This window comes from Haemorhous mexicanus, chromosome 7 (assembly GCF_027477595.1).
Source record: "Haemorhous mexicanus isolate bHaeMex1 chromosome 7, bHaeMex1.pri, whole genome shotgun sequence".
Classification (NCBI taxonomy): domain Eukaryota; kingdom Metazoa; phylum Chordata; class Aves; order Passeriformes; family Fringillidae; genus Haemorhous; species Haemorhous mexicanus.
Window position 1 is genome coordinate 30281263 of NC_082347.1, and position 26772 is coordinate 30308034.

Below are 26772 nucleotides of genomic sequence, written 5' to 3' on the forward strand. Positions count from 1 at the left end.
AAATTTAACAAAACTGAAACACAGGAACCTGATAGACTCAGCTACAGTAAAAACAGTAGATGGACTGAAGAGCCAGCTCTCAATTCTGCTGTCACAGTTTCTCCCAGATCACACACAGCAACAATCCAATTCTGCCTTCTGGCTGAGTGTATCTTTTCCAGAGTCAACAGGTAAAGGAAAGCATTTAAAAAATGAGATGAGGGTGTGAAAAAATTTCCTCTTCCAAATTGCAAGGATGGCTTTGACACGAACACCTACCTGAGGAAAGGGCAAAACCTGTTTATGCATGTTGCACTTTGGATTGAGTTGGGAAAGACAGCTTTAGTCTTTCCCATATCTTTTCCCATGTGATGAGAAGGGAAATGTTACAAGCTGAAAGCATAAGCAATTTTGCAATAAAATCTTTGCAGCGCACCAAACCTTGGCATTAAATTGGCAATGTTTCCAGGACACAAGCTATATTCCAATCAGATTATGTTGCATTAATCACATTTGCACACAATAAAACCAGTATTTTTCAAGCCTCATTTCCCCTCCTTTTTATTGAAACCATTTTCAGCAGCTATTGATAATTTCATTATCACTTTCTGGAGAACACAGAAGCAGCAATGAATTAAGCACAAGAAAAGCATTCCAAAAGCATCCTGTCTACTGATATTACCTCTTATCTACTTCAGAGATAGAAGATAAACTTTCAACAAGGCTGTAACTTTGGGAGAAGAGTAGTCACAGAGGAATCTTTTCAAGCACAATTGAGTTTGTAATTCTTACTATCTCCCTCCATCTGCCAACTGCCCAGTGTGAAATTACAGCCAGTTTGGGAACCCCACTGCTTTAGCTCTGCTCCTGTCAAGGGACATCTATCCATCACCTCATTGTGCAGCCTGTCCCATTTAAGAGCTGGTAATGCCAAGGCCTCCTGCCTTGGATCCAGATCCAATAATTAAGTGTAGCTCATACTGAGTGGGAAGCAGCCAAATAAAATGCTGTGTGAAACCAATCTCTCTCTGCTGCATTTCCAATGGGTGTCACCAACTCCTCAGGCTCAGGTGAGTGTCACTTTGAAGACTCTCCTCTGACATACCTTTATTTTACTTTCTGCACTTAGCAGTAAACACAAAACGGAGAAGGCTGTGAATCTTTTGGATTGCATGCAACATTTTCCTTTACCAAAGCATGAGCAGTTTTGACAGCACTGGTGAAAACAGGCAGGCAGACCAGAATTGTTAGTGACTGTTGATCTTCTGGCTGGATGAATAAGCAGAGATGAATCATTCAGATAATAAATGAAACTACTATTTAGCAAACAAAAAATAACAGCAATAGGGCCTTCAATCTCTCTGATTTAAATAGGAATTGTTCAATAATTCTCAGTTCTGCCCTGACAGCAAATTCAGCCCTGGGTGTAACGCTGTGGCTTCCCAAGGAGCACTGTAGGGAACTGGCAGGGACTCACTCCCAGGCTGGCAGGCAGCAAGGTCAGAGGCAGGGAATGAAGGGCTGCATAACATCACAGAAACTTGTCTTAACCTCCACTAACAGCAAGGGCTGAAATAGCTGATGACTCCTGCTTGTGTCAACTGCTGCAAGACTTTAAACAGAAACTACTTAACTAAGCACACAAACCACAGTCAACCCCTGCTGCTTTTTCTGCTCCTTCCACTTGCCTCCCAGTAACACCTAGCTTTAAAAAGCATTATTTTATGTACTAAATGAAATTCCCAAACAGACTGAATAGTAAGAGGACAGACAGTTTCATACATAACACAGATTTCTGAGCCTCCAGTATTACTGTATCTAGAACATTAACCTAGGGAGATCTGGAGTTTCCATACATGTAAGAGATCTTATTCACTCCATGAGAATACATCAACAATCCTTTATGGGAAAACAAGAAATGTAAAACCTGTGAGAGTTATTTCAATTTCCTTTAATTTTATTTTCCCAGCAGTCAAAATTAATTCTAGATGTAATCACTGTGATTACAAATTCAGCTATTTAAGGTCCATCATTTCTCAGACAAAAAACTAAAACCTTCAGGCTCTTCTACACAAAAAGACCTTGTTTGCCAACCCAACCATTAACAGTATTTCTCAACCCTATGCAAGGAAAGAGACAAGCACAACCGGGGAAAAGAGGAGTTATTTACAAAAATTTGAAGTTTAACCTAATTTTAGCTTGAAAGCAAACAAAATCACTGTGGAAATGCTGTATCAGATAGCCTTGAATTCTTTTGAGTTAAATGTTCTTTAATTTAATACTTCTAAGAAGTACTACTCTATAAATTAACACATGAAATTGTAGTTTATGTGCAATGTAACATGATGATACTAAAACTGCTCTCAGCTGGCAAGCTGACATTCTCAGACATGCTGGTAGTAGAACACGATCACTGCAGCGTGTGCATGGTAGCTGTTACTACAGACTTCAAAATGCAAATGCCATGTCCCTACCAAAATTAGATTATTCTAGACAGAAAAGATGGTTATTGTAAGTAGATCTGTGTCCTTAAATTCATAAGGTACAGGAATAAAACTGTCTCAAGCTTCTAAAGTTCAATATACATGAAACGATTTTGAGTTTTCTGGTACAGAACCACCTCCTAAGGAAGACTTTTGGTGCTACCAGTGGTCATTGATTTGGAAAGAAGAAAGACAAGACAGGAGTACTTCTTTACAAGACACGTAATTCAATGTGTATCAAAATAATAATTCTCCTGAGATGGCAAACATATGACTGTCATCAGTTTATTTCTGATGTGAAAGTACACAACAGAAGGGGATGTCACATACAGATTTTGGCAGGGTCAACGACTCTGTCTGCCTTAAGTTGTTGAATAGGAAGATTGTGCTGGGATATTTTAAAAAGCTTTACAGAAAAGTGACATAGCAATGTCTGAAAGCACAAATGCAGAAAACTAGATGAGGAGCTAATGATACTGGAGAAGCTTCTGTTCTTTTCTTTGGCCTATTTACGTGTTTTGAATGGTCTCCAAAAGGCCTCTGCTCAGCATGAGCCATCTGGTATGCAGATACCATTTCCAGATGTTAAATTACACATAAACTGGCTTTTTACTTTTTTTTTTCTTTTTTTAATCAAGAGAAGTAGCATGTCCATGTGAAAGAGTGGGTAAAGGATAACGTGACCAATCAGAAAACACAACAGGGTCTCATGAATACACTAACTATAGCATATTACTGTAATACTTCCCTTGTCCCACTTCTTCATTAGAACTTCCAATTAATTTATTATAATTGTAATCATATTCTGACACTGCACTCTTTACAGCCCCTGCAGTGGATAAGTATTTTTTCTTGTATGCAAGCTATAAGTAGCTAATAACGGTCAGATAATAAAAGCCCCCATGGAGAGGAAAGGATGACTCTGAGACATAAGAAAATAAACAGGTAATTTCAAAGGTTAATTTCCAGTTTGAGTGGAAAAAAGATAAATAGTACTTACCACTCATAATGTTTTTCATGTGCAAAAGGCTTTCCAACCTAATGACATTCTCACAACTCCTAGTGAAATGATCTGCAACTATTATCTCTGTTGTACCATGGAAGAAGTCACAGGACAGCAGCTTACCCCAGAGGGGGCCAGATTTCCAGTTTTCTGCTCAGACCACATCCCATTTCTTTTTCTGCCTCACACCCTGTCTCTCAACTCCCCCGAATGCACTGACTCAACTGCAGCACTGTGATCTTCCAGCCTTGGAAGCCCCAGGTTTTTATGTCCCTGGTACTGCTTTAGGCTGCTTGGAACATTCACATTTTTTCCTTTCATCAAATCAAGCATCATTTTGTGGACAACAACACATTTGTTATGTGTTTACAGGAACAAGGAACATTTGAGTAAAATGAACAGTCAGATAAGTGAGGACAGTGCTGAAGCTGTCCTTCTGTCAGGATGGAAATTAGCAATAAACTTCATGTTCCGCACCAGCCCCACTGAGGGTCCTTGGGCAGTGCCACCACTTCCTCTGCAAAAGGCACAGAAGTTGTTTTTCTGTTACTGAAGTGAAACCCACAACTTTTATTTTCTTTTTCTTTAAAGCATTTATTCTTGAACAACTGTTTTTCATGCACCCCTTAAAAGCACTGCCACAAGACTGTCACAGCTGGGAAACACAAACAGAAAGCACGTGCCTGCAGTCATATCCAGCACAGATTAACAACACACTTAATGACTTTAAAAGTGGCAAGAACTTTAAACAGATGTATAAATAAGGTGGGTAACAACCAAACATTTTATATGTAACTACTTCCTTGTAGATAAAAGAACACAAGGAACTGATCTAAATATAAACTGCAATTACCTGCCACAGTCTCCAAAACTACTCCTTGCAGCTGAACCATGAGCCTATGGAAACCTTCCTGCCCTTCACTTAGCCTCTGACCCCAGCTCTGACCCCCACACTGTCCCCAGGCACACTGCTCATCTCTCATTCCTTCTCAGTACACAGTAACCAGATGACCATAGCTGACATACTGCATTAACCTATTATTAGGTGACCCTGACACTCTACCTCACATTTTCTCAGTTCATATACACAACAACTCTAAACTGAAATATCAGTGGTGATAGGAACTTTTTATCCATAACCTTGGAAGTGGTAATGAGAAAGAAGGCAGGATGGTACATGACATCCTCAGTTACAGCCTGTGGGATACTATAACCCGAGAAAGTCAAAGTGAGCTTTTTATCTCTTCCTTCCTTCCTTAAAATACATAACATGAAAGTCTGACTATGAAGAAAATGGTAGCTTTATTTCCTCTCATCAAAAGTCTCAGGGAACTTGCCTGTTGAAAGATGGAGAAGTCATGCAAACAATTTTATGAAACCAAAAGATCTTATGCAACCTCCCAAAGCTTATCTGTCACAAAGAATGGGCAAAGCTTTACGAATTAACTTGTTCAGCTGACACAAGGCACTGCCCCTGCCATGCCTCTTCTCAAAATCAGTCACTGATGTGGCTAACCCAGGAAGGGGAAAGAGGAAAACCTATTCAAAAATCACTCTCCCAGGACTAGGAGAACCTGCTGGCCAAAGGTGTAGCCTGCTATATGCACCAAGGATGAAAGAAATCATCTTGTTACTCAAAGCCAAGCATGCACAAGGGGCATTGTCAAAATACAGTGGAATCTAAGGAAGCAGACTCATTAAGCTTTGGTTTTCTCAACACCCATAATCACTCAAAACTGTACCACAGCAACACGGCTTGCGACCTAATACAGCTTGCAGATAACAAATTTAAGGGAAACACCTAAAATGAAAGTGCAAGGAATAGTGAAAGATACATTTACTAATAGAAGAAGCACCTGCTAACTGGAGTAGCCCAATCAGCTTTTTGCTGGTTTTTGCTCAGCAAAAGGCAATATTCCAAACTACGTCGGTCTTCAGAAAACTTAAGAAGATACTCACCAGCAAGTGTATAGTCCATATCAAAACCAAAGCACTTTATCTTTTCCATGGCTAAGCTTCTGTTTACAAAGACCCTGAAAAGAGAGAAGAAATATCACCAGAGGTACGAGCATTTTTAAAATACTCACGTTTTAGAACAAACACATTCTGCCACTGTCAGGATATCAGGCTTGCATAGATCAAAATCAGCAAATATACCTGAAAACAGAGTCAAGTCTCATTTTTTGCGAGTTCTCCTGAAGCAAAGCCATGACTTAGCAGAATTATTCTAATTATTGGTATGCTGTCCAAAGACATACACGCATGCATGCCCACACACATGGCCTTCCATGTGACCTGCAAAAATTCCTAAGAATACAAGTGCAAAATCTCCTGAAGCAGAATGCAGACCTCAAAGGATATGAAACTGGAAGCAGTAGATGCAAAGCAATATAATTCGCTTCATTAAAACAAATTATTAGTAAGAGATAAGAAGGAAAATAAAATAATTTCTGTGAATAAATTCACAGCATTTGCCTCCTATTTGGAACTACATCTGGAAATTCAAAGCAAGCCCAAACAGATCCATTTTCACATTTTCACCAATACCATTAAAAACATGTAACTGAGAAAAAAATTCATACACAAGATATGCCATTTCTATTGTGAAATTTTTTGATTTATAACTCCTCTGAAACTTGCCAACTGCTATTTTGTAAATTTGACTTTTACCATTAATGCTTATTACAAAGAGACTCTAGGCTGAATGCTTCCAGGCCCTTTTAGATGACAGCATTAATACATTATATCCAATTTAGTTCAAGTAAGTAACAGGGTAAAGAAATAGGTCAGAGACTACAACAAAAGCTTTTCTTGCTTCCTGTTCCAACTACGACAGTAACTAACCTGCTTATGTTTCCCCAGAACTTTAAAGCATAAAGCAGAGCTGTAATTCAACAGGACTTCTTTCCACTGCCTGATCTGAACTTCAAAAATGAGAGTCAGAACTCGTCTGTGGGAGGGAAGCTGAGCTTTTCAACACCCATCTCAGACCGAAATCCCTGCGCCGCTCCAGCTGTGATGCCAAGACAAAATTCTCCCGTAGGAGAAAAGTCCCAGAGCCTTCGCTTGTACTCTGATTTCAGCATGTGAAAATTCTCCAAATATTTACTAAGTGCACTGCCCTCGCTGCAGTAATTATCCTTTCAGGAGTGGCAGCAGGGACAGCGAGACACAAAGGAGACGGCAAGTGAGAGCCGGCACTGCATGTTCGGGAAGCCGGGAAAGATGGGGCAAAGCCGGGAAAGATGGGGAAGCTGGAAAAGATGGGGAAGCTGGGGGAGCTGGAAGGAGCCCCGGGGAGGTTCTTCTCCAGGCAGGTGGCCGGCATTATTGGCCCTGTCAATCCGCCACAGCCCGGGTTTCCGCAGCGATCGGCTCAGCCCGGCTGCTGCGCGGTGCTCTTACCTCATCTCTCACCGATGCGCTCCTTGCTCAGCTCGCAGCAGTCTGATTCAGCTACTTGTCTGAATCATATTACAGAATTCCTTTAAAGCTTCCCTGGTACCCATGCAATTTTGCTTGGATCTGATTTGACTTCAGAAGATCATTATGCCTGAACCGAGCCTTAAAGCACTGTATATCTTCTTGGACAGCGTTCTAGAAAACACATCTGTGGCTAATTTAACCAGTCACTGGATATTGTTGTTGTTCCACACAAATCCACTTGGAATACAGTTTCTCTGGCAATAGTGTACTTTCCCTCTAACCTTGCGCACTCTCTCTGGGAGTCACTTTCCTGGCAAAGTGCCTGCCTTTGACAATGGGGCTTGTCACCAAGGGGCCTCGGAGGTTACAGATGACGCTCTTTTCTAATAGATTTATGTATTACCTAAAGAAGACAAAGGGATAGGATGAACACTGGAAACTGGTAAAGAAATGCCTTTTGGAAATATGAGATGGGCTCGTCAGTCACTAAAATTTGCTCCTGAAATAGCTGGCTTTTGAGTAGGTGGAGCAAATTATCTGAATCTGCAATCTGAATCCCTGTTTGTCTTTTAACATCGAGACGGCTCTGATTTACAAGAGACCAAGGACAAGCAGTATTTAGTACTAAATACAGTCTGATACTTTGTATAATGCATATGATTACATGGTGGTGGGGCTGCTGCTGCTGTCAGGAAACATTATTTATTAGCTAATTCAAGCATAATTTCTCATCTCATGTTTGTGCAGCTTGTTTCTGAGAATGCAGAGCTTTAAGATGGAATAACATACCTCCAGGAAACACCAGCAACATTTTTTGTCTAACCTGCAGAGTCCAGCTCTGCTGTTGCCTTTAGATTTAATCCCTGCAACACAGTTTTCTGACTGTCTTTACAGGACAGAAGCAAGAAGGGAAATTTAAAGATCACAAGATCATTTCAGAATTGCAACATTTGGTAAGTTTCCCAAATGAGAACAAAAACCACCAGTACTAAGACACAGCTGAATGCACCCACAAAAAGGGTAATATGACAGTGCCTATGAAAGGCAGAAACAAGGGAGCTGTGACCAAGAGATCTGTTCCAGTCCAGCCTGACTGTGTTTAGATGATGACGACACCCAACTGACCAAAAACCATGGAAAGATCACCAAACCTCTGACAGACTGTCATCCCTTCCTTCTATAGTATTTAGAAACTGAACCCAAAACCAGCATACCTTGAGACTGAAGATCTGGAAAAGTTTTCTGAACAACAAAACAAATAGCACCCATTAGTATATTTGTGTTCCAAAAGAAGTCTTTTGGAAAATTACCATAGCAGCACCCTTTGGTAACAGCTGGTGAAGATGCCTCTTTCTCCACCAATTTGCATTTATTGCCTATGACCTATAAACTGCACTGGCAGGGTCTAATCACTCCCCAGCCTGGCAGATTTCAAGGCATCCTACCAACTGATCTGATGTGGTAATTACTTCACCCACCAGTGCTGGAGTGAGACAGAGCAAATATTAAAAAAAGCTAAAGAAGGTTATTACACAACATGTTCAGGACAGGAAATAAGAACACTTTAATCAATTTAAACTTGCATATGCCTTGGCAGATTAAATGCAGACTAAACAGTGGTAAAAAAAAAAATAAAAAGGGACCATTTTTACTTCTCTTGTGAAGGCCAAGATAGATGTTGGTTTATTTTGTAGGCACTCAGGACCTCAGTTTTAAATCCTGATAAAGAAATCTCCCATGAACAGTGCTCCCCTAGGCACAAGGGAGTAAGTAGCTACTTACAAATATTTACTCCCAGAAACGGACTGGCTTAATTTGGGGTTTTACTCAAAGTAGTAAATATCTGCAGTGTCCTAGAAACTAAAATTAAAAGCTGAGATTAAATCTCTAGCACAGTTTCTGGGAAGAGCCAGGTGCTTCTCAGAAGCTGCAGACTTAGCCCATTCCAAAGCTGTTCTTAAATTCTAATTGAAGGTACACTCAGCCTGGCTACAAGAATACTGATCAAATCATAGGATCACAGAGTGGTTTGGGGTCAGAAGGGACCTTAAAGATCGCCACATTCCAAGCACCTGCCATGGGACACCTTCCACCAGATCAGGTTTCTCCAAGCCCCATTCAAGATGACATTGTGTCTGCTGGCTACAAAAAGGTAACATCTCCTCAGAACAAATGCTACAGAGAAATTACAAGACATGTTTTTAATGACTATAAAGCAAGAGCAACCTGAGGGCCCTAAGAACTTCAACCACCTGAGGGAAAAGATCCTCTGGTCATGAAAGGAAAGGATGAAATAATACCTTTTTTTACAGCTCATCCAGATGAACAAAAATCAAAGAAGTTTCCAGATTACAAACAGTAGATATAATGTCAGAATAAGAGGAAAACTAAAATGATCTCACATTTTTAGGCAAGGAAGTTTTAACGTAGAATAAATTCTCCACTTGCCAGAATCAGGAGAAATCAAACTCCCCCCTCCCCCCCCAAATTTGGTTTTTTCCATTTAGAAAATAGTCACTTCAACTGGAAGCACTGAAGTTAAAATTTAAGCTGTTCTAAAAACTTCACAGCACTGGGCAGTAAGACAAAACAAACTGCAGGCACAGCACAAGAACAGCCTCTGCATTCCCTGTGCTGAGGCAGAGGTGAGTATTGCCTAAACCCAGCTCCTCACCTGGATGCACCCAGAGCATCTCCTGAAACAGGACACTGCCTTTCTCTTGCCTGCATCTTTTCCTCCTGATGAAAACCCAAGCTTTACATTTCTGCTCTGAGGAATATCCCTGCTCTGAGGAATATCCTGCATTTTGGGCTCCCTGTCAGTGTGGCTGGAGCAACACGAGGTGTGGAGCATGTGGGGAGGGCAGTTCCAGGGAGCACATTCCACCTCCATGGGCTCTCTGAGCACAGCTGGGACTGGGGAGCAGAACCCGGACTTGGGCTGGCTGAGCCTGGCACAGATCCCCACCTCTGAAAAAACAGACTTGAGGAGCTGTTTTAGGGAAACCTCAAAGCATGTTTCCTCTCTAATGAGCTCTTCCTCAAAGATTAAACCCTGCAGCTTGGCCACAGCAGAAGGCTCTCGATGACTACAGTATTTGATTTCTTTTTGAGCTCAACAGATTGTGCTGGGTAAGAGAAAAATGTGTTGTATTGAAGGAAGAAGGAACTGCTGAGCGTGCAGCAGGGAAGCCACAGAGCCCTGATAGCCATAACTCTGCAATTCAAAGTCCTTTATATTTTTACAGGAGAGCTGATCTTGGTTTTGTTACTGTTCTTGTCAATCAATTCTGAAGCAGGAACCTAAATCCCAACTCTTCCCAAGTAACACTGGAGATGAGCAAACACAGAGAGGGAGAAATGTTTTTATTTTATTTGTGCAAAACCTCTAAAGAATTGTATGCCCTGAATGAAATTTGTGTGCATAACAGTCTTGTAGTTTGAGCAGCAAAATAAACAAAATGCACAGAACTTTACAATTAAGGAGGAACTTGGCACATGGCTCACAATTCCTCATGGCAAAGAAATGAAAATGAACAACGTGAGGCAAGGTTTCTGGAAGAGAGCATTCCATAATAATTTTCCAAATGTGTCTAGAAATACCTTGCAGCAATTAGCATTTTTCTGGGCAGTGTGTTTCACTGGAAATTAAATAAATACAAAGAAAGTTGCAACACTGCTGAGTGGAACAGCAAATACAGTGGAAGCTGGCTAAGCATGACCTACATGTGTGTTTAAAAAAGCTTGTGGTAGACAGCTGGGCTTGAGCCAACCACAAAACAGGGACCAACTAGCCAGAAGGCTCAGATTCCCTCTTACTCAGGGTTTAGGAACTTTGGTTAATCTTCACTTTATGGACAACTTCCATTTTTTAATAAGCTAGAAGATTTAAAAAGAAATAATGGGAACTAAATGGATTAGCTTTTAATAGTCTCCCACGCCCAAGGTCCCCGTGGCCTCTTTAAAAAGGTGAATAATGACATAAACATCCCTCTACTGTTATGACAACTCAGTGTTCTCAGTATGACCAGCTAGTCCCCAGATGTGGTCTGTTTGGGGACTTGTGTCACTGCATGACATTGTAGTTCTGGTCTCAGGTGACTTCCAGCAGTAGCAGCAGCAAACTTCCCCACTGACCTTATTTATCAAGTACAAAGCAAGTGAGCAATCTAAAGCAGATACTACCATATCATCCAAATGTCTCATCTTTGGGTGCTGGATGTTTTGGTAGCTGCCTTAGAGAAGAAATAAACTGCTTTAAATTTTTTAAACCAATGAAATTGTTGTTTTGCTAAGTCCTGCCTCTTTAGGCCGGTATTGACCATTCCATATATTATTTTTATCATATAATTTTGGCTTTATTTTTTAATTATAGATTTTTAGAATTATATATTATTCCTTCTTCAACCAAAGATGAACATTCTGAATATTTGTAATCGCATTTAGAGATAGTATTTGGGCTTGAGATAATTTTAGGGGGTGAAATAGCATCAGACAGGGGAAACAAAAGAAGGGCATAAAAATTTCCTGGCCACTTCTAGTAACATTTCCAACACCATGCCCCACAATTTCACAAGTCTATCTGTCCTTGCACAGTTATAGTGACATTAAACTGGCAAATCCAGTAATGACTGGATTCAAAGCCTGATGAGGCTGTATCCAGAAACACAGCTATGAGCACTTCCCTCTGATTCTGCAAGAATCAGATGCAAAGAGAGAGCCTTGGCCACTTCTGTTTTCATTGTTTGGGTTTTCTTCCCAGGCAACAGAAAAGTGCCAAGAAGTTCACATATGGATTCCATCCCAAAATAACACTTGTCTGCTCCCTGAAACTATTAAAACTAAGGATCATGGGACATTTACAATGTAATTTCTTTCTTTTTAATTTGGCAAGTAGTGTGCTTTTTTGTAAGCTCACCCATTCTACAGACTGGACACACTCCCTCTCCCCTCCTCCAGTGTCTAAAGCACTAAAACAAAGCAGAGAGAGCCACAGGCTGCCCTCTGTCACACACAGGCCACCACACAGGTCCCAGGAGGCTGCTCAGGCACACGAGGACAGACCATGCCCAGCAGAGCCTCCAGAGCTACCCAGTACATGGGAACACCACACATGGCCTGTCCAATTGTGTTCCGTGCAAAAAGTACTTTCAGACTGCTAAAGATTTGTTCTGGTTTTTCCACCTCAATGGAAAAAGGTGGTGGAAAATGGTCAGTGAACTGATCATTTTGAAGGGACTTTAAATATAACCACCTAAACAGATGGACAGTTTCAAGTCTCACAGCCTTGTTTATACAGCATTTCCACCTGTTTGCAATCACTGATGATCCAGTAACAATTAAGTGAAGAAACAAGATTAGCAGTGAATAGCCCAGAGTCTACAAATTTGAACAAGCTTAAGTACATCTTTAATCCATGAAATCAAAACAACCAATTGGCAATCCTTTTGCTTTGTCATTATTAAAGCATATACTATTTTTTAATCCAGAAGCTCAGTGTACAGTAACAGCTAAAATCACTTAAATCACCATCTTAAGGTACTCTGAAAGCAAACTGAAGTACAAAACTATGAAGCAACTTACTTAATACTCTATCAGCAGTCAGCAGGAGAATTAGGATTAGGAATCGTGATGCCACATGCCCTGCACTAGCCAGTAAACAAGAGAGCAAGAAAAAAACCCAACAGTTAAAAAGCAACAGAAACCCCACATTCAGGATGAGAAGTCTCAAATTATTCTGACGCAAAATGGTAGAAGCATCCCAAAGCCAGTATGTTTAACAAAAAGGCCATTTCAGCCTTACTGCTTTGTTAAGCCAAAACCACAGATAAATAAATATAAGTGCAAATACCTGTTTCCTGGATCTTGGTAACTGTCAGTAACAAGAGTGGATGGAACACCAACTTTTTCCATTATTTGCTTTAACTAGATGGGGTTGCTATTTAAACCCTTAAGAGCTATGTGAGATAATCCAGAGGGTGCCTAGAAGTGCTCACTCCAAGTTAAAAAATAGACACTAGGGCAATTTGGTGGCTCAGAGTCAACCTAGTTCTTGCCTAATTACAATCACATTAAATGACAGTACTCCTCCAGAACAAGAGATCTAGTGATTATCCTCTACCCGGAAAAGTCAACAAGCAGCACACGAGGGAGGTGGCCTCACCACCACAAACACCAAGGAAAAGCCTCCCAAGAACTGCACATCCATTTTATTTCTGAATTAAAATCTATGTTGCCAATAGCACAGTAATGCAGTATCCTCTTACCAGTGACCTCTGCTAGAGAATGAGTAACATGTAGCTTGCATATTAATTCATCTTCAGACCTCACCTCCAACAGGCGCCAGCAGTGTTGTGTAACAAGGTCTGACAGCAACACCAGCCAAACAAAAGCTTTCATGAAAGTTGTCAGAAATTCCCTGACGATAAAACTCCACCACTTCTCCTCCCCAACAGATTTTTCTGATTCTATAGCTATAAAAATTTGATTCTGAACATTCTTGCCCATGGCATTCAGATATGATTGCGATACAGTCATTATACTCTGAGTCAGTATGCACTACACCAGTTAAACCAGTCCCAGCTGGGACTTCTGCCAACAATTATTATATGTTGAATATCCATCCATCAATTATAATACAATTAGAAGTGCAGCACCTGAAAAAACACATTCCAAGTAAGAATGACCACCGTAAACTATGATTAATAGAGTGATATCATCAGAAGTAATTTTTTAAAAGTTTTTTAGAAGTTTCATGGCCACAAGAACATTTACATATATTTTTTAAGGTAAACTATTTTGGTTTTGGAAGCTTTTCCCCTTATTTTGTCTGAATTTATTTACAATTCAAGCATATCAAATCTGGTGCACTTCATGAGAACAAGAATGTTAAATTGATTAGTCTAGGTATCTCCACCGGTATTTAAGTAAGTACAAAGCAAACAAAGAGTGAAACAAGTTTTTTAAATTTCACACTTCAGAAAACTAAGAATTCCTAGCAGCATTTAGAAAATCTGCTGAATTTGAGCTCAACTAGGCTTTCCACACAGGTAACAAAAGCTAGTCCCACTTATTCTCATCTGTAAATGTGGTGTAGCAGCCAAGCTCCTCCAGCCTTTCAGACTGGGCCCATAAAATAACTTTAACCAGCCTTAAGGTAACAAAAACATAATAGGTTTAAATTCAATGTTCTTATTGGTTATGTTTCTAAGTCACTTTAGATTTATGTTTTCAAGGATTTTTCCCTTAGCTGCAGGAGTAAGGGAAAAAAAAAGAGACAGAAAAAAAAAGAAGAAAGAAAAAATAATCTTGACAAGGACACCATATATTTTCTATTTCTCTTTTTCATAAAATTTGCAGTGCTTCAGCAAAGAAGCAGAAGAGAGTCAGAGCATACCTGGACCTTAATGAAACAAATTCACATCCTACAACTCATGGCTGTGACCAGCAAATATATTCTGCATCTGAAGCATTAATAAAACACCAAAAAATATCATATCAAACACCAAGAGGAAATAACTTCAGTCATACTTTATCATGTTAAGTTTGTACTTTTTAAAGTAACATCACATCTGTTAACACTACGACCATGAAAAGTACCAGAAATAGAAATCTGACAACACTGCCTCTGGAATGAGATTGTTTCAGATTCTCACAATACTGGATTATCAAAATAACTCCCATGAAACTGGTATACCAAAGCCATTAATAGCACAGATTTATACTACAGTCTTGGCATCAGGTCCTCTCATTCTCTCCCATTCCTTCCCTCCCTCCCTCTCTCTTTGAAAGAGGATAGCAATTCCAAAGCAAAAATGTGCCTCTCCTTAATATTGTGCCTCCCTAGGATTTCCAATGCTGTGCTTTCCATGAAAATCTGAGATGCTAGCAGCATTTCTGCTCGCTATGTTTTGCCTAAGACACTTCTAGATGCTAAAAACAGGTACCTAAACTTTACCACAGACTAATTTTGGGCTACCAGATCCCAGCCCCTAGTGGGAAACCCTCCTTTCTTCCATAAGGAAATTCTTTCTGAAAGTAAGGATTTCTTACACGAGTAAGGGTAAACATGAGGAGGACTTGAATGTATGAGCTCTTAAAGACAAGCATGGCTTCCTTTGGATCCTGTACAACATTTAGCAAACTGTCAGCACTTAAACATAACAAATGTTAAGGAAATACTTAGGGAAAAATATAGGCATGACTCTGACTTGACTTCCATCAATCTGAATCAGGAGTAACACAGCTGAAGTTTTAAATAAATTTATGACACAAAGGTAAACCTGTCAATGACTGCAACAAGGTGAAGATTTTTTGATAGGGAATGGTATAAAATCTCTCTCTTCTTACATGCTATATATAGTTACATTCATTAAATGTAACTGTATCTGTCCATATCTGACAAACCAGCTGACAGAGAGATTCAAATAATGCCACCACTTAAGACATGTTGCTCAAACATATTCATTGGAAATTGGAAAGCTTCAGAAAGGCATCACAGGATCCATCACTTAGCCCTGGACACTGCAACTTGCACAACCTGGCCAATCATATGATGCACTAAGGCGTTTTTCTCAAATTAGATTCCATTTGGAGAATCAAAAGATATCTAACACTTCCAAAACACTTCCCCAGAAATACCACCAATGTGAATCACAAATGCAACGTGGCATTTAAGCATGAGGTTAAATGTTTCTGTTTCTACATCAGACATACATTTCCCCTTCTGCTGAATATCCTCTCATCATCACACTGTATGACTTCTCAAAATAACGAAGCTAAACTTTGAAGGTACACCTCCCACAAACAGAATACTGACAATTACTAGATCCTGTTGTTTTTAACTCTGTATCAGTCCAGACATCTGATAAGGATACAGACTTCATCCCACTTTTATGCTCTATGCTTGGAACCTTGAGAGCTGTGGCCTAAATTCTTGGATCAGCCAAACTTCCAATGTGATCTCATAAAAACAACCTAGTGCCAGCACTTTGATTCCCAAACTATAAACTAAGAGTGATAACATTCCTTTTATTTTGAACTCTGATGGTTTTAGCTACACCTAGCATTGAAAAGGCTGGGCCCTTGCCTAGTGCTCCTGCATGTTCCTGTGGTCCCACAGTTAATCACACTAGGTGTAATTCTCAAACAATTTCTGACCCCATTTGATTTCCTCCTTATTCATATTTGTGCATTCCGGTGTCTAAGGCTCTGCTCTCTCTGCTCTCCCTGTGTGAACTGCAATAATTATTATAAAACCTCTGCCACTGATTATTTATTGACTTGAAAGCTTCTATCCAAAATCTGACTTTGATGAATCTTTTAACTGCAACAAGAAGCATATCGTCTCTCACTCTAGTACACTTGTCTCAACTCAGCGGTTTGCAAACTCCTGCAGGCCAATACTGTGCCATCTTCTAAGCTCTCTTCTACCAACTTGTACAAGGAAGTTAAGAACAACCTTCCTGTTTCACTAACAAGCAAAAAAAAGCCCCAAGAAGTGTGGGGTTTATGTTTAGTTTTGGAGCTGCACGGATGACTCACCGGTGATAGGCTTCCCGGCGGTACTTTTTGAGAGCGTGTCCATCCATGTTTGCAGGGAGATCTGCTGCATTCTGCAGTCGGTCGCTCCATGAGGTTGTCATCTTCAAATGCTTACTTATTTCTGAAAGAGATAGAAAAGAAAAGCTTGCTTAAGCTCAAGGTTTGTTTTGCCAGGTACTTCGCAAGACTTCCTGAGTGGCACGACCTGAGTATGCAGGGCAAGTAAGATGCTGCTCTTTGAGATGTTAAAACAGAGAGCTGGGAAGGCTGTTTGATATGGCTGCAAAGATATTCCTATCTATTGTGGTGAAAATGCCTTTACAAGCAGAGACCTTGTTTTCATTGCTGAAAAGGGGTCTTTTTTGATGCTAGAGTTACCAATATGCATTAACCGTAGGTGATAGAAAACCCTTAAGAGATGAGATAAATTCAGCAGTGTAAACCGTACAAGCCCCACTGGGACTGACCTTGCCACTTTTACCACAGAGTGAAAACAAAGAGCCTTGTCCCTGGCTATTTGATCTCTAAGCAAAGACAAAGCTTCAAACTGATGCTAAATTAGCAGAAACAATTGGAAGGAAAGTAGAAAGATGATCCTTTGTCCTCTGCAGGTCAGACACATTCAGGCAGAGCAAGAACACTCTGCAAACCTGTAACATGAGCGATGCAAATATTCACCAGCAGATCTTTACAAACACGAGCACCCCTTCTCAAGTGCCGGCTGTCACCACCAAACCACAGACAGTCCTTCTCATCAGGAGGGCCCTGCCATGAGGAAAGAGGGGCACCTTTCCCAATTTTCTTATTAGTACACTGGGGCAATCCTGCTCACCTGCTCTTCCAGCCAGACACGTGCTGCTGCATTCCCTGGCACCAGGTGGGGTTATGAAGCAGCCCCATGATGGGTCAGTTCAGCTCGCCAGTCCAAGTCCTCACCTGTCAAAACCAACTGACCAAAAGTGAGGAAAGGCTGAGTAGTTCCCACTGGTCAGCTGAACCCAGGCTAAGCCTGGCTCAACGTGCCACAATACTGTCATTAGAGCTGGTGGGGAGAACAGGGTGGGAGACACAACCCACAGTGATACCAAATTAGATATTACATGAAACCACATTCTGGTGTAACCCACACAACTGCTGGACTGCAGGTCTTGGCTTGTTTGCTCTTCTTAAAAGAAACAAAAAAACCCACAAACTACATGGGTAATGATATAGCAACTACATCTGGACACTCTAAAATATGACTGCATTCATTTTACAGGAGGGAATTTAATGATTCCAGCAAAGTAGAGAGCAGAGCAAGTGCAGAAACCAGTGACAGAAGTCACGGCACTCTCAGTGTCACATGCATGCTCCTCAAGGAAATGTGTATAATTTCCTAATTTTAAATTCTATTAAAGAGCAGCAGTTCCAATTGTCACAGCACTTCTTAGTATATTTACCTACTATCTGCTGGTCATAAGCATCAAACAGAGAGCAGACAGCTTGTCTGTAAAAAATACATTCCTCCTCCTCCTCCAGCATTCTCCCAGTTACTATAACCAAGGTTTACAAATGCATCTTCTGCCACATCCTAAAGGTCACCAAATTCAGGCCCTGGCAGGCAGCCCAAGAGACTGCATGCCATTGCTGAGAGCTCTCCCCCTGAATTCCCTGCCACACACCCAGGAGAGGAGGTCACCACAGCGAGAGGGTGACGGGACATTCCAGCCAGCCACAACTTCCACAACAGGGCATGCAGGGAGAATCAGCTTCCAAAATAGCCCCAACCACAGCCACCAAGGGCTTTACAAGTAATTACCACTATCTATTTGAGCCGTGCCCAAAGGCAGACAGAAGGCAGCACAGCACACAGAACTGAATGCCCCTGAAGCACTGACCTGTTCCCATTTCACTCAGAAGGCAGGGCACTGCCTGCAGCAAGGCTCCTCAGGGACAGCAGGGCTGCTCAGCAGAGGAGCAGCGCTCCTGCAAGGGTCACAGACTCAGACAAGGCATGCAGCAGAGGGAGTGATCTGGTAACACCCCAAGTCTGCAAACTACGGCAAGGGCTTGTGCTTTCTGAGGGTGGAAAAGCAGCTACTCCATGGACATTCCAAGATGGTCCAGATCATCACCACCTTGGTCTATTTTAAAGCTACTAGCCTAGAGCTCCAGATTTGGGTCCAAGAGACACACTCATTGAAGGCCTCTAAAAGGCACATTAAAGAGCTCTGAAAAACCTGTTGCATGGCTAGCCTTAGGATTGTTGGACAGCTCTGGGTCTAGGTCTTCCAAACAAGTCCAAATCCAAGCTTCTTGCTGTTTAGAAGGGGTACACCACTCTGCTTACCCCGCCAGACACACAGCAAGATTCAAAGATTTACACCCACAGACTACACCAGAGACATCGTGTTCTGCCAGCCTCTTCCCATTTCTTCTGCTTCCATCACCACAACTCCACATCAGATGCTGACCCAGGTACTAGGCTAGGACTGCTTCCAGAGGCCATCCATGCCAGAGAGCTGACAGTATACATCAACAGTATCCTACAAAATACCCTAAAATCCAGATGGCAGAAGAATTTTAGCAGGCTAGCTTTATAATATCCATTCTAATATAAGGAATCAGTGAAACAGTTTGAGCTCCCATGTGATGAAACCCTCCTCTACAATATGAGAAACCAGACAGTATCATTTTATGTGTGTTGGGATTCAAAAAGCTGAGACTTGAGGAAAACACAAAAATCTGAGTTTCCATAATTAAACAAAGAAGGCCTGAATTATTTTAATAATCCAGCAGTATTTTGCTGTAGATGCAATCAACAGAGTTTGCAGGCAGGACAAGGTTTGTAGACAGAGACAGTATCTTTCATTAGACTAACCTGTATGGCTGGAAAAAATAGACAGGCTCTTGGGTACACAAACTTGCAAGTTTTCAAATTCTAAAGGTTCTTCTAACGAAAAATATTACCTCTACCTTCAGGCTGGGCCTTGGTTTATTAAAATATTTCTTCTAATGTTCACACAGCATTAAGTAGCAAAAAAATAAGCTGGAGGTTTCTATTACACGTACTCAAAGGCAGGCTTACAGCTTAGCAGGCTCCACTGACACTGTGACAACAGCTTGCTGCCCTGAAACAAAACAGTGACAAGTGACAAAATATATTGTGAGGGACCTTCGCCATCCGAAAGTCTTACTCATGCAAAAAGCCTCACAGACTTCACTGAAATTGTTCTGTGCTTCAAAGGCATAAAAATCAGCCTACTTGCGTGGGTAAGAAACCTGGGACCTGGTCCCTGAATACAAATTCCCTCTTCCAAACAGAGAGAGAAAAATAAGAAGGACAGAATCACTCCATACACTTGTGAGCCACTGGAATAAACATCTAAGAGAGCAGGCAGACAGCCGGGCAGGATTCTCAACTCCAAGCAACTGAAATATGATGCATCTTTCTTTAGTTACAAATCTATTTTTGAAATCAATAATCTGTAAATAGCTTCACATAAAAATAGAAATCTTTACATAGATAAAGCCTGTCAGAACACATCCCCGTAATTTATTGCAAACATGCTCCTTGCTTGTGCTATCTTAATTAAGCATCTGATAGCATTTATGGTACAGGATTCCTTCTGAAAAGGTATTTAAATCTCAGCTGCAAAGCTTTGATACAGAGCTGTTGCCCAGCACATATGCTTTGGTCCAAAAGAACTGAGATTTTTAGCATATATTTTGAATTAAGTCCATTTGTCAGATTTTAGATGATTTAAAGTATTATCCATGGTGTATTCGTTCAAATAAAAGAAATACAAATTAAATAAAATATTCCGATGCATTTCCCTTCAAGTTTTACTATTACTTTTTAAATCTTTTTCGGGCAGCAAACAGTTAGAAATTTCTGCACCTGATAATATCCGACATGTTCATGCTAAATGCACTGACTGCCTCTCTTTTTTTTTCTGAGTTCATCTTGCCACTTCGATGATGCAGTGCCAAATCAGAGGCATACACACTAAACCACAGAGATGAACAAAACTCTGGTGACAATCCCACTGTTTCCAGGATATTCTCCGAGAGCTTAAAGAGCCCAAAACAAAAGCACCCCTAGCAGAAGCCAAGGTTGTAGCGTACTCGCACTCTCTCACCGGGCACTACATCTGTCTTTGCTCACACGTTCTGCCTCAAGAGCCACGAATACCTTGGCAGCACAGCCCACACACGGACGTGCACAGTGGAAAGCGAGCAGAGGGAAAATCACCACACCCAGGGAGCTCTGCTCAGGAACCCCGTGTCTAGCCGGAGCCGTGGGAGGACAGACAAGTCTTGTGACGCCGTTGCCAAGCCTGGAGCAGCTCCTGGCTCCCTGCTGCAGCGCTGCTCCATCTCAAAGTGCTCTGTGGGGTCTCAGCAAGGGAGGAGCAAACTGTCCTCAAATCCTGAGGACTGCAAAAAGCAATGGGAGCAGGAATAGGGGTGGTTTGTTCATGACTCATGTCGAATTCCTGGTCTGGGTCATGACAAAGCCTCACGAATAGGGCAGGAGAGGGGAAAAGCGACATTTTCTGCAGCTTATGGGACTGTCCATGTAAGGGTGGTTAGGAAAAGAAAGGGACTCACTTTCTAAGAGCAGTCCACTCCCTCCACTGAGGGCAGAAGTAGCTTGCACTTTGATCAGGCTGGGCACTTGAGACAGCAAGAACTGCAGGAGGTGAAATCCACCTCCTGAGTTAGAGTTAGCATCACACCTCCTGATCCCCTGGGATGGACAGCAAAAGGTGGCCAGGACTGTGTCATCCCCCTCAAGGGCACCTCCCAGTGCTACTGTGCAAGCAGGGGCTGGGCAGGCTCCTGGCCTCACCAGAAGTGCCATTCTCACACCTGCAATCCCAAAGCACTTCACCAGCTCCCACTCACATAACACATATAGTCAGCTAAGGATAGCAAGGTCCAGTGAAGGTAATAACAGAGCAACTGGGAAGCAAATGCAGAAGGAGTAATTCCTCAGTCCCTGTGCAAAAAGTCAGTCTGAGTTCCTAGTGCTGTCAGGATGAATCACAGATACACTGCATGTTCCTAGCACAGTATACATTTACACAAATTCAAATTTCAATACTTAGCATCAACTGGCAAACACACAGAGAGGTCAGCCTGTACTTCTGCACGTAGAGCAGCAGGCTTCTGATGGGCTCCAAGACACAGGGGTTGCACGGATGTCAAATGATGCTCTGCTTTTATTCTGAATTGCAGCTCTACACACTAGCTGTTAGTTCACATAGCTCCTTCCCCCTTCCCCACAGCCCTGGGATAACAATTCAAACCACTCTTGTCTTTTACTGCCAACACTTCTGCTTGATGGCCAAAGGCAAACTGTTTCCAAAAGGCGTTTTTAATTAGCAATGCTTTTGGAAAACTACTGCGTCCATGAGTTGAGAGAAACACAGTGATGCTTGTAAATTATCTAAATCAGAAAACTGACCTTTTTTTCCTCCCCTCCTTGTGCCTAAAGTTAAATTCTTCACTTGAAGGTCTTCCACTTCTGTGTAGTTGCCTGTCAGACAAGCAAGGCTTCACGTTCATTATGGCAGGATGGGCAAAACACATCCTTCATATTAGACAATTAAATTACTTCCAAGAGACACTTCAAAGTGTACTCTCACCTCATGGTAATCAAGGTTGGCTTTAAGCAGGATAATTCTGTATACTGATTACAGGGTATTAAAGAGGTAGAGAGCTGCTGTTAAGAACCTGTTAAGGTTAACCACAGACGTGTAGTGCACTTACAGGTGGCACTTGTGGTATCCAAAGATCCACTGGATTACATTAAACTGATAACACTCTCCTTGCTCCATGGATCATACTAAACCTCCTAGCTTCAAGCCTACAATCTCTGACACTGGCTCTGACTCTTCCTACAGGAAGGGGTAGCAGTTACTCTTGGACACCACCACAGTGCTTGCATCATGAAGCTGCTTTTTCAAGAGTGTGCTTTTAGTGAAATTGGTAAAGCATTCCCAGTTGTATGTTCATTTGAATATGGTCTGACTGGTAGGTAACTCATGGACTACCTCTGAATAGGTAAGATATAAGAAAGGAGAATTCTATTCATCCCATTTATTATGGGATTTGATCTAGTTTCAGGCTGAATTTTATCTGCTTTAAAGCCAGATGTTAAAGTAACATCTGTGTATCAAATACATTGTAAAATATATTTAACAAAACCCTGCTTGTTTTACATGGATTTTTAAATCAGAATTTTTCTACTGACAACCATACCCACAGAGTGCCTGTGCATTTCTTAGAGCTCCAGCAATACTCCAGGACCCCGATGCTTTAGACACACTAAAACCCAGAAATACATTAATTTGGAGTTTCTTCTCGTGTCCGTCCATTTCTATCCAAGGAGTTCTATTCTTTCAGGAATTCCAAGCAGCTCTAGTTCATTAAAATATTTTAAGTATTATTTAATTATCATCAATGTTATGGATGGTTAGAATAGAATTTGGAAAACACTGAAATCTGCCGTGCAACTCTGAGGAGCAAACCTCAGATCTGATCCTTTCTGAGTACCATGAGACCATCCATTCTCTCATCTATCTGCAAATTAGTTTAATGCCTTGAAACAGGAACTCCATTCTCTAGTGAGCTCATAAGTGTATTTTCTACATTCCATATAGCTCGTGCTTCTCACTATCTCTTCTAGAACTACCATTTTGGTTATTTCCAACTTACTGCTTTTTACACAAAGAGTTTGTTAGGGGTGATGCTATTTTTCCACTTCTCTAACTCTAGTGTGCCCCGTTCTCCCAGCACCAGAAAAAAAAAGAAGGATCATACTTAAGGAATGCAAGACTTGGTCCAGAAGCACAAGAGCTACGTCACAGAGAAGAATTAGCAAACATGAGCTCTCAAAAAAATGCTGCAGCTGCAGGTCAAATAGGATCCTTGGGTGTACAAGACTACCAAGCAGGACTCCATGTCTCTCTCTGACACAAACTCTGCTGGAAAACTGTCTTCAGCCGGCTGTCCCCATTCAGAAAGGAATGCACTGAGAAAGGAATAAAGCTGTGAGAGTAAGGCTGGAGTGGAAGGCTGCCAGTGTACAAAAAGCAGCTCTGCAGGTGATTTGAAAATGGTCTAGAAGCATTTGCACACAGGCAAGCAGCCTGAATGTGGAAGGTTCTCAGTCTAGCAATAACAGAACAAGACCCGGTGACTGGAAGTTAAATAAATCAACCAACACAAAAATATTAACAGAGAGGAGAGTTAGCTATGAAACAACAAATTTCTGAAATCATCATCAGAGGGCTCTTAATGAAGTGTGTGGGTGTTTCAATCAGCCTTTTTTTTTTTTTCCAGAGTCAAGAATTAATGCAGAAAAGTCAAATTGTCTGAGCTATACAGCAGGTCAGTCAAACTGAGTATCAAGCCTCAGGAGACCCTTCCTCACCTTATATCCCAATGCCTCAGTGGATATGAGGCTGAGGCACAATCAGTATTCAAAAGAAATCTCCAGAAAGTGGTTTTACACAGACAGAAGGTGAATGGATAAACAAAGGCTCTTCTGAGCCAACACCAATACAAACCAGGCACCCTGATGGCCCTGGGAAACTCTCCTCCTTGGGAAAAGGCCCTCAGCAGCCTGCAGCAACCTCTGCCACAGAGGTTCCCAAACTGCTGTCCAACTGAGCACCTGCCAAAGGCAAGCATGGACCTGGCTACAAAGATGTTCTCACTGCCTTTTGTTTCCAGCTGTTAAATTCCAGCAAGAAACATGTAACATAATTCAAATACTTCACTCACATTGTTTTTCCCATAAGCAATTGCTCTAGTTGCCCAGAGTCTTGGAAGATTAAAAATAAGAGATTAATTTGATCCCTCTGCTGTAATACAGCTCACCCTACAGAAACTATTCATAGTATATTTCTTTTAAAATATTTATCAGAGTTCCCATATATTTGATTTAGCTGCAAAATTGGACAGTAAACTTTGATGCCAATGCCACCACAACAGGAATCCAGTGTTTGAATGATACCTGCAAATACTTTATTTGCTACACAGATGAAGCCTGACACCGTGCCAGCCAAGCTGTAGGTTAACATAAAGATCACAAAAGGCAGAAATGTCAGCATGGAAGTATACACAGTGAGTTCTGCAAATCAGAAAGGGAAGTCAAGATAATTTTTTTTTTTATTCCAACTCTTTTTTTTACATCAGAACAATGTGCTGGCAAGAACAGACAAATGCAATCCCTGGTACTCAGCAGACAGAGCACTGCTCCCTGTTCTCAAAGGAAACTGCCAGTTTCCCTTTCCTTGTCACCCCTAAGCAGCACCACTGATGTTCAGCCTGTTCAAGGGTCTATTCCCAACTCAGGACAGCTGAACACCGTGTGAGTCGCAGTTCCCAAAGGGAAGAACAAGATGAGACATGCCCTCCCCAAAGTGAGAACTGGGAAGCCACCCTGCCACATACCAATTTCAAACCTAGGAGCAACTGCCACTCTAACCTGCTATTAAGGATTATACAACAGTAGCTCTTTTGGCAGCAGATCAGAGTGTCTCAAAACAACGATGCTTTTCATTAGATTCCACTGTGTTTTGGGAAGCAAATGCAGATGTAACAGGCCTTTCCAGAAGCATGGCAGCAACTGACAAAGTATTTGAGATGCACAACTGGGCTCAGTGGCACAGCCATTCCGAGAGCATGCAACCAGGACAGCTTGGATAATGCTAACAGCCAAAAGTTCACTTAGGACATTTTTATTGTCTTTCCTTACTGACTGAGCTTACTGGCAAAAAAGCCCCTCATCTCTGAAGATCACATCCCTGCTTCATTAATATTTTAAGGGAAAAGCAAAGATACTGAAACTTCATTCTAGCTTTTTTCTAGTCTTGAAAAAGAAGAAGGATGATTTTTTTAGAGACACTTGAACCCTCTTCCATGCAGGATGGGCCCTCTCTACACATTTATGGGTGACACAAACAGGTGTGACAGCAGAATCAGCATCTGAACCATCTCTGCAGGCTGGAAATACGAACTCACATCTCCATCCAGCCTCAGCAGAAAGGCTTCCCTGCTCAGTCGTGGTGAGGAGAGCCAACTGGCTGCTCAGCCTGAGTCCCAGGGCTCTAGACACAGCACTCGCCAAGGGACACACTGCTGAGTAAAGAACTGGGGAACACTGGCTCCTCCTTCATTAAAAAAAAGGAATTGAAAATAAACACTGAGATCAACAGCTGAAAACAATCCAATTCTGAGAACTGCTCTGTCAAAACCACTGAGAAGTTTCTTTCCCTGCTAAGAGTTTTCTTTTCCAGTGCCATTCCCTTCTCCTCCCACCTTCTTTAAGGAAAAAGCTGACCAAAAGCTCATATAGTAACCTGGTCTCTCTTCTTTTTGAGAACTTACCCAACAGTAAGAGACAGATCTTTGACAAGTAAACCCATCTTTCAAAAAACCAGATGACTATGGAACTATGCCAGACATAGAATAATACTCAGCAAAGCCACGGACCTCACACACAAAACTCAGCCGATTTTCAACTTGCTATTTGTTCACAAAACCCAAACCAAAATAATGAAAGTCCTCAGCTGTAAAGGGCACTGTGAAAATAAATACAGAGATAATTTAGTAAGGAGGATCCTGATTCCCTGCTATCCTAACACACAGGGCTCCAGACACATACCAGCCTAACACAGATTTCATGTCCTTCCTGCTTTCATTCACATATTGGTTACCCACCTCCCTTCCAAGAAGCCTTCCCTGAGGCTGATCCAGCCTTTCAGGTGAGCACAGCCTTTGTGCAGGCTCAGCTCATTGAAATCGACCCTGGGCTGGCTCTCATCTCTCCTGAAGTGCTCACAAACGCCAGAAGTACAACTTCCTCCTGCTCTGTGCTCCTCCTAGTTCAGTACCTACAGGTACCCCTTCCCTGCAACCTGCGCCACACAAAAGTCCTCTTTCTCCCCAAACCAGAGGCTGGCTGGTACCTAGCACTCACCACGGAGATCACAAAGGCAAGTACCCACAACCTACCCTGCACTCTGCTCTCAGCAGGCAGCAGCTCCCTGCTGATGTAAAACAAGCCACACAGACCTACCAACCGAGCAAGCACAAAGATGGAACACTGGGGAACCTGAACACTGTACAGGGCTTTGAAGGGCTCTTGCCATGTGAAGATCCTCCCCATCCCATAAGGAGAACAATTCATTACTTTTCTGACCTGTTTTTTTAATCAGAGGCAAATATAGTAATTATAGTCTCCCTGATTACAAATGAAATTACAAATCTGTCCTGAGGGCACAGTACAGTCCCCATCTAGATGCTATCAGCCCACAAATCTCATTTAATTTCGACAGATGT

At 41.6% G+C, this 26772-nt stretch overlaps 1 protein-coding gene across 3 annotated transcripts in view; it reads right to left on the bottom strand.

Moving 5' to 3' along the window:
* The window catches only part of NT5C2 (5'-nucleotidase, cytosolic II), a 59887-nt gene that overhangs the window by 25242 nt on the left and 7873 nt on the right, over positions 1-26772 (bottom strand). The window contains exons 2-3 of one of the 3 annotated variants that reach the window (XM_059851898.1): positions 16435-16555; positions 5425-5498 (exon numbers count right to left, since the gene is read on the bottom strand). In XM_059851898.1, the coding sequence (XP_059707881.1) occupies positions 5425-5498; positions 16435-16535 (175 nt within the window). In that variant the 5' untranslated portion in view covers positions 16536-16555. Of the gene's footprint in view, positions 1-5424; positions 5499-6870; positions 6894-12742; positions 12820-16434; positions 16556-26772 lie in introns of those variants that run through there. The other 2 variants (XM_059851899.1, XM_059851900.1) reach the window with 2 other exon arrangements.